At 38.6% G+C, this 9,257-nt stretch overlaps 1 protein-coding gene across 1 annotated transcript in view; it reads right to left on the bottom strand.

Moving 5' to 3' along the window:
• Positions 1-9,257, bottom strand: part of DOCK2 (dedicator of cytokinesis 2) — a 514,326-nt gene that overhangs the window by 435,237 nt on the left and 69,832 nt on the right. Inside the window, exons 20-22 of the mRNA XM_025212572.1 lie at positions 3,496-3,585; positions 3,097-3,197; positions 2,118-2,252 (exon numbers count right to left, since the gene is read on the bottom strand). Coding sequence (XP_025068357.1) covers positions 2,118-2,252; positions 3,097-3,197; positions 3,496-3,585 — 326 coding nt within the window. The remainder of the gene's footprint in view (positions 1-2,117; positions 2,253-3,096; positions 3,198-3,495; positions 3,586-9,257) is intronic.

The following is a 9,257-nucleotide window of genomic DNA, read 5'->3' as shown; positions in this document are numbered from 1 at the left end:
AAGACCTACCCGCAACAAACCCGTGCTGGCTATCCCTTAAGATGTTGACGTCGGCCCGTGCATTAAGGATGGTCTCTTTAATAAACTCTTCTAAGATCTTCCCCGGGATAGAAGTCAGGCTGATGGGCCTATAGTTAGCCTGATCCACTTTCCTCCCTTTCTTGAAGATAGGCACCACATTGGCCTTCTTCCAGTCTTCGGGCACTACACCAGAGCGCCAAGAGTTTTCAAAGATCCGTGCTAGAGTACCGTCTCAGCTAGGTTGAGACTGGCAACAGTATGCAAAGTTTCTACTAGCTCAACAACTGCCATCTTGGCCCACACTAAGGAGTGGATCAAAGACTTCCAGAACTGAATATTGAGCCTCTCTAACAAAAGAGCCAAGACCCCTAGTTGATGGTTATAAATAACTCTTATACCCAGTTGATGAAGCACATAAGAGATAAATATTAACATACCCCAGCCAGTAAGACAAATACTTTTCATGAAGAAAGCACTGTTGTAAGCACCAGAATCTCGGAGCAGTTCAAGTTCTGTACTGGCCCCATCAACAGGGAATCTAGGATTTTGTAAAGCAGGGTGTAGTTATGACTGATACCCTTGGCCAAGATGTAGCAGGTGCTTCTGACCGCCTGCACAACTTGGGAAGAGGGATCAGAGAACCCATCTGGGATCAGACTCACAGCTGAATTGCCAGGCACTGCTGGCTACCTGCTCAGCTGATAAGGAGGGGGCCAGGCAGTCCAGTTTTGACAGGATTGGTTCCTCAGCTTCCACAGACAGCAGAACTGGAGGTGTAATTGAACCCCAGTCTGGATCCACCCCTGAGCTCCGCTTCCAAGGCAATCACTACATTGCTAGACACCAGGGTTTGAATGGAATATTTTCAAGAACTATAAATCATAAGCCTTTTTATAGCTTAAGAGCCAGTCTCTTCACATATCAAATGTAACAGGTTCATATAATTTACAGATTAGTCACGGTGCTGGAGAAAGTATCATGCAATATTTAGTGAACTAGGTTATACAAGCATTTAAAATCCTTAATCTCTTATACAACATCATGCTTATAGTTTATAATCATTGTGTAATTCTATCTATATAAGTAAGCCGTCTTCTGGAGATGGCAGTATGTCTCTGAAAAGGTAATTCTACTTTACTTGAGATTTGTCTGTAAACATTTCATGCATTTGCCTTTTATAAAAAAGTGTGTGTGTGTAGTTATGACTACTTAAGGAGCCACCTATACATAGGCACAATACAAAAATTCCTATATTTTAATAATTCTTACAAGAGTTTCCAATCTACACTGATCCAGAAGACAGCGAGTCATGCTATTTCAAATAAATACACACATCACTTTACAACCTAGTTTACTGACATATATGGGAGTAATGGGAGACAATCTTCATTCCTATAGAGTTTACTGTAAAAGTTATTTGGATATTCAGGCTAAATTTTACCTCACCTTATTCCTTTGACCATATTTACACCCTCATTCCTCATTCTGAAAATTCTTGTATTTCATTGCTATATCTTTAAAAACTCTTGTAGACATATGTCCCATTTGTTTGTTTGGGTTTTTTTTAGCTGAACTATACATATTTAATTATTTTTAATTTTTCCCTTGTTGTATTAATGCCACAAGCCCTTTACCTGGAAAACTGAAGCTCTTACTCAACTAGATAATTTTACTGGGCATACAGTTTTTGTTGTGCTAAACAGAAATAATTCAAAGACAAACAACTAAACTCTAGGACATCTGTCATATACCATAACTCACATCAACCCACTAGCAAAACAAAATTTGAGGTCAACAGTAATGATGGGTTGAGAGAGGACATAGGTCTCTGGAATTTGGCCTTGAAAACAAAGTGGATATCTGCTTTTTGTGACTATTATCATTATGAAAAAATATAATCTGGATTAGTTACTAATCCCTAAATTTTAGATCAAGTATTCCATATAATAGCTGAAAAATTGTGCTGGATTTATTGAGATGACAAATTAAGCAGAAAGTTCCTATACACATGTAACTGACTTTTCTTCACTGTGACAACACTAATAATAAACCTTTGCAATGCTAATCCATCATGTATTTATAGAACAAGTACTTACTGTGAAAATAATGTCCTGGACCGAACAATGAACTTGAACACATATTCTAATGCTTTCAAAGTTCTTAGTATAGGCTCACATTGTTCCCCTCTGCTGGACGTATCCAAGTAAGTCTTCAGAACAGTCATTAGTTTTCTGAATTAGAGATAGTATTTGCTGAAAACTTCTTATAATAAATATCATCAACAAGATTTGTCAAATTAAACTGCTAATGTTTATTTTGCAATTTAAATATAAGACTATCTAGATTTAAAATATATAGAGATATAAAATAATTTACTACTGTATATTCCAGTTGTAAAAAACCTATTAATAATATACAAATGAAGAGTAAAGAAACAATTGAAAACCAAAATAGTCCCTGGAGCTGCTAAGTTAATAACTTTCAGTAATGGAAATTGCTGCAGCCTCTTAGAAGTCATTTTTTCAAGTGTTAATAAGCCTTGTAATAGGAAATACAGCATTCATACACTGTATAACATGACAAGTGAGTTTTGTCCACCATATACATAGTATATTAGGCCATACTTAAGTTGTCAAATGAAGATACGCATTCTAAATTATTTTAATATCATTGCATACAATTGGTATGGCTCTCCAATAAAAATGGTATCTGTTGAATACATATACGTTTCTTGTTTCCAACTTATGTAATTGAAGGGGATTTTTGTTGCGCTAATACATTACATATTAACAGGCCATGGAACAGCAAAGTTCCGCTCATCTCACTATAGTTAAACTGAATTTTAAGACTGAATAAGATAAGGGTAGATCAGGCTCTCATTCACAGTTGTTATAATTTCATCATAAATGACCAAAGAGTGTCATCTTAATCTTATGGTGGCTTTTGTTAAAACTGGTTAAAGTTGGTTCTTTTATTATAGCATTTAACACCCAAGACATTTAAAGGTTCTTAAAGTTATCTGTGTACTTAAAAAAGAAGGAAGAAAAACAAAAAATAGCAAAAAGAATAACTTACTTGTAAGCCAAAGTGGCACTAAAATGCTGCTGGATATAAGCTTCCAAAACAGTATTAAAATGTTGAAATTTCCGGTCAGCAATAAGTCCTATTATATAGATCTAAACAGATATTAAGATATTAGTGTTTGTTGTGATTAGACATTTTAAAATAGAAGCATCAGCTTCCTGAAATATCTATAATTCTCAAGCATTTGCTTCTATAAAACTTCATCAGGACACAAAAGTATGCCCATTTTCAAGAGCTTAGCTATTTAAAAGACATCATCTCAACTATTAACAGGGCAGACATTTAATATATCAATTCCCCAATTCCTTGTGATATACATACACTAGAGAATCTCAACGTCGTATTCACGGTGTAATCTGACTAACTCCTTAGTTTCCGTGTGATTCTTACCAATGCATCGAAGACAAGAATGTCATACTCATCACTGTTGGAATGCTCCATCATGATGTTAAACAGGGCATCCAAAGTATCTTGTAGAAACTGTGAAACAGAAGATGAAATGAGACAAAGTGTGTGATAATTAAAATAAAATCACAGCATGCTAGTTCATTTTGGGAGTGTCTACACAAAATGCTTTATTGCACAGTAAAGCATTACCACATACACGTGCACAGCATTTACTGTGCAGTAAATTAGTCTACTGCATGGTTAGCTACTACCTGTAGATACAGGCAGTAGATTAACTGAGCAGTAGCTATTGCACAGTAGTGCACATGTAGACAGATGACAGGGAACAAATTGTTCCTGGTCAGCCCAGGCAGCAGGGGACAGAGGAACTGTCCCCTGCCCCAAGCAACTGTTTCCCACCCCCGCAGAAGATCAGGGTACGTGGCTGGGAGGCAGCTGCTCCAGAGGTGGAACAGCTGTCCCCACCCACCAGAGCCCAGGCTTGACCTCAGGGTCCCCTGCCAGCCCAGGGCTGGTGCCTCAGAGAGCCTGGAGCTCCCTTTGGCTGCTGTAAGGTGTCAGAGCAGGGCAGGAGTAGCCCTACAATGAACTGCTCCCATCAGGAGCAAATTTGCTCCTGATGAGAGCACATGTAGATGCGCTCCAGGGGAAAGCTTCCTGTGCAGTAAGTGTACAGTGCATTAATAGCAGGTGTAGACATGCCCTCTGTAGACTGCGTTTGGTTCCCTCAAGATAAATTTTGGAGGCTCCCAGGGAAATGCTACAAGACTTTAGGATACATTGCAAAACCTATACTTTTCAGTTGTGGAAATTAAGAATTCATAATACACAGTTATTAATTACTTTGATGCATAGTTAACTAAGAATCCATACTTGTAACACTGATCTATAATAGAAACACATACTATTGTTATCTGTAATTTATGTGCAACTAAAACAAAATTCCCATTTCTTTAGTGATATAGATCGGTATTTATTATTTTCATCCTTAAGTGGTAACTGAAAATTTAGAAGAGATTTACTCTTCTAGGCCCTCATTTAAAGGAAAAAAATCTCCTATGGTCTTTTAACTACCTTTGGTATACATTCTTAATTTTTATAGTATTTTGAATTTTGTTTAAAATAAAGGAAGGTAGTAACTACAGAATATTTGCTGTTTGCATTTAAATTAGTACCATTAATTTAATTTAATAGATTCCTAATTTGAATGTGTGTTCTTGACATAATCACTATTTTTTTTATATGTACTGGAATTTCCCAGTATTTTTTCAAAAATCATCTACTGTAAACACTTTAAAACAAAGACCACCATTTTATTAAATTTATTATGCATTCCAAACACTAAAAACTATAAAAACAATATTTTGGGTTCTTACATGTCTATTGACAGCAAAGTAAGCAGCAGCTGAGCAAACATTATATTCTTTAGTATTTTATTAACTATGTTTGGGAGCAAAATTTTATTATTAATGTCCTTAATATCTTGTCAGCTTTTTATGAAGCTGCCGCTGTGTAACAAGATGTGCTAAGACTCTCAACAAAGAAGCAGTGCCTTCTAGAGATGTTCTAAAGGCTCAAATCTGTGTTTCTTTGCACAGCATTGAGGCTGCATACACATATTCAAATCATCTGGAGAATTATCCCATCTTTGCGCTCCTGGTAAAGAATTTTACCCTGGCTTCTCTCAGAAGAGAACACAGTCCTCCAGCATCTCTCCTGCTTTCTGCTGCCTGGTCCCCTTGAAACAGCATCTTGCTTGCTGGACTCTGTTGCTCCAGGAAGGAGAAGAACGCACTCCCTTCACAATCCCCACATTGGGCTATAGGGAAACACAGTCTGGCCATGAGCTGGCTGGGCCAGCCAATCAAGACTACCCTACGCGCTGCTGGCATCCATTGCAAGACAAAGAGAACCTGCAGAATATGCTGAGGTGTGTGCATAGGTGGCCCTCCTGGCTGCACATCATCAACATCATAAGCTCTCCACTCATCAGGGTCTCAGAATTTGAATGTCTGTACATGTAGACCCTGGCATGTACATATATTCACTTTTCCAGGCCCAAAAGAAACTCTCCTGTGAGTGATTTAACCCTGGCTGTTCTCAAGTTATTTTTCACCTGGAGTGGCCATTTTTACTCCGGGGAAAGAAAACCTGAATGTCTGTACTCTCCTGGTTTTTCTTGGGATAACAACAAATAATACAAACTGTCCCTAGAAGTTTTGACTCCATTTGATGAAGGAGAAGAATAATGGAACTAACTGATAAACTGTCCACTTAATACCTTCTTTAAAATACTAAAGAATATAATACAACAAAACTCTATAGCAGACTGACTAGTACAGAATAATCAGCCCACAGGAACGCTTGTCACTAATTACTGTAAATAGGCATTGGCTCATTCTTTGAACCATGAGAACTTGTTCTTTTTCCAAAGCCATTACAGAAACTTGTAGGGTGGATTTTGGTTCTGGTAACAAAAATTTAGAACTGGAGGGAAGAAAGAAGTAAAAATTAATCTGACTTGATAGAAATTGCTGTTTTGGGAATATATAATCCAGGAATAGTGTTTTGCTGAGGTTTTTTTAAGAGTCCAATCCTTGAGCCACAGATCTATCCACAGAAATTGTAGATCTTTCTGCATATGAGAGTAGGATGTAGGCTTGGATTCCTCTTCTTTTCCTTCCCCCACTCTCTCTGCTCTGCTTCAAAAGCAATATGCTTTACGTCAAAATGGGCTGCTGCTTGGTTAAGGTTGTAACATCACTGGAGTCAGTCAGCAGCCAACTGATCCCAACTCTTGGGCATTTACACACATGTGGGAAGCTTGCTCCAATGCGCTGGAAATCCAGCATGTAAACTGATGTGCTCTGGCAGCCTTGTACGTCATGTGTATCAATGGTGTAGTGAGCCTCAGTGCTGAGCAAAGGGCAGTGGTGCACTTTGAACTTAAACACAGTCAATGAGTTCAAAGCACTAGGCTGCCATTTTCTCAGCATGGGGGTGCGCTGCGCTACTGATACACGTGACATGGGTGCTTTTAGTTAGCGCAGCTCACTAATTAAAAGCACCCAGCGCTGCATCAGGACCACATGCGAAAATGCCCCTTGATGTTGGCATCTATTTTCTTGACGTCTGCCTTCCACATACGTCCTTGTAGTGTTTCCTTTGGCCATTGTGAGATCTCAGGCCATTACTAAGCTGAGAGCAGAGCACTTGTTTTGGGAGTTTGTGTGTCAATGCCCGACTCTCATGTCCAGTCCAGCAAAATTGGTGCTTGAGGATCACCAACTCAATGCTGGTATCATTAGCTTCAGCAAGGATTCTGATGTTTGTGCACTGATGTTTGCACTCTTTGTGTGCAAGAATGGCACAGCCATCAGTGTATTGAAGGTCAAGGATGGCTGTTTTGAGTACTTTTAAGACCAAAGTTCAACAGTGTGCCCCCCCACACCATGGAAGTGCAGCAATATATCCTTACAGAGTGGCATGTGACATTGTTTACCTGCAAGAAGACATACTAAAAAGCATGCTATAAAATAGCATTTATTTTTTGCATATAGCAAACATTCTGTCAAAACACAGACAGAAAATCTGGGTAGAAAAAACAAGCAAGACTAGAAACCCTATTCAGTATTAAGAAGGAATCTTTTAAAAAAGAGTCATTATAAAGCCCAGTGATGAGGAAAGCTATCAGTTAACACAGACCTCAAACCTGCATATGCCTGACAGAAGAAAGGCTGTTTCATATAATACACTACATTGGAGTGAAAGAACTTCTTTTTTAACACAATTGGGCTTGCAATCTTAGGCCTTTCTTCAGTTCCATAATGTTATCTTTCTGAAAAAGCATAATCTTGCTCCAATTGTGACAAAATCAAGTGATAGTGCATCTTTTTCACTCCTCTCAACATTGCCATAACCATATATTCACAGTTTTGTAACCAGGTTGGGTTGTTTTTTTTTAAAACCACCTTGCTTCCCTCATTCCATGCAAATGTTGAGTTCTGAGACACAACTTTGAGACCCTTTTTGATGATAAAGCATTCAGCTCCTTCAAGCAGGCAAAGTTTCAAGCCACACAAGTTGCCATTACAAGATGTTCTCATTTACAAACCCCTTTTGGGGTGTATATTAATAATACTACTATTACTATTGTGTACTTGCAATACATTTTAAATGTTTGCAGATCATGTGCCAGAATGTATAGGAAGTGGAAGAGGGGAGGGAGAACTGGATGTATACCCTGCAGCAATAACCGAGCTAGCTTTAAACAAGCTAATCTTAGGTACCAGAAGCAGTCTAGCTACAGCAGCAGAAAGCTGAGGGCTGGTTAATTTACCCTCCTCAAGTAAATTAAAAACTACCTTCCCTCTCTATAGTCTCTCTGCACCTTGTCTTGTAAACACACCCAATTTCTAGGTGCTTCAGCAGTTCTAGCTAAGGTAGTTCTTAGGACCTGAAACAAGCTCTAGGAGTTGTTGTGCTAGCTGACTCCCATAAAAAAGCAGCACAATGTAAGAGGTTACACACTTTACAGTAATTAAAATGTTGTCTCTGAACCCTTTGGAAACACATAGCATTGATAACAAAACATCATGCATCCTTAATAATGTTAACAATGTTAATGGCCAATATTTATGTTTTGTTGCCTTGTCAATTATCTACCATTCATGGGACCAGAACTTGTGTTACTGCAGTGTTTGGTCACAAATACATTTTTCTAAACTTAGAACAGCATCTGTATTTTCAGAAACAGGTCAAAAAGGAGCGCCAATGATTTTCACAAGTGAAGGAAAATATAAAGTGGTATAATTTCAGGAAGCTGACTGAAAGAAAAGTTATGTAAAATGGAGATGCAATTCCTGAGATACAGCCCCTCCTCACAACTGCAGTTAAAAGAGTACAGAGATGTTCTCCATTTGAGCCAAAGAAAATACCACTGTCCAAGCCATCTTTGTATGTGATAAGCAGACATTGCAAAACCTAGCGCATTAAAACCACAGCTGCCTAACAAACAACCCATGATAATTCAATTGCCTCTGAAAGGGAGCAGAATTCAGGGAATGTATGCAATGTATATTCCCTGCAGTATACTCACATAGTATCTCTCCACACTATGTCCCAGTAGGTATATATAATATTAATGGAGATGTTTTTCTATCTACTAGACTACAAATGACAAGTAAAGTGGCTTCAAAAAACACTGAAGCTCTGAGGCTGTGGTAGTACGTATGCAGTGGCTCTGCAGCATAGGGAGTTGAAAGGATACCTCCCTCAAACATCTAGAGATCTCATCAATAAAAGAATGTGTTTTTTCAAGCAGACCATATATCTTTAGACCTCTGTAATTAATTCAGGACCCTTCTTGATGTTCACGTAATGGCATAATGGCAGGAGGCATGATTGTTGGATCCAGCATTGGACCTTATCACACATTGTGGCTGATATAAGGATCTCCATCCTAGGCTCCCCCTGAACTGGTAAGTAACAAGCTCCCACAGCTGCAAGTCCCAAGCTGAGGAAGTATATGTTGGTCGGAGGAATGGGTGGATAGACAACTGGCTGGATTATCAGGCTCAATGGGTAGTAATCAATGGCTCAATGTCTAATTGGCAGTCGGTATCAAGCAGAGTGCCCCAGGGGTTGGTCCTGGGGCCAATTTTGTTCAATATTTCATGAACTATCTGCAGGATAGGATGGATTGCACCCTTAGCAAATTTATAGATATTAACAAGCTGGGGGGG

This window comes from Alligator sinensis, unplaced genomic scaffold, assembly GCF_000455745.1.
Source record: "Alligator sinensis unplaced genomic scaffold, ASM45574v1 scaffold606_1, whole genome shotgun sequence".
Taxonomy (NCBI): Eukaryota; Metazoa; Chordata; order Crocodylia; family Alligatoridae; genus Alligator; species Alligator sinensis.
The sequence above is the reverse complement of the archived record's forward strand: the minus strand, read 5'-3'. Positions and strand labels throughout refer to the sequence as shown.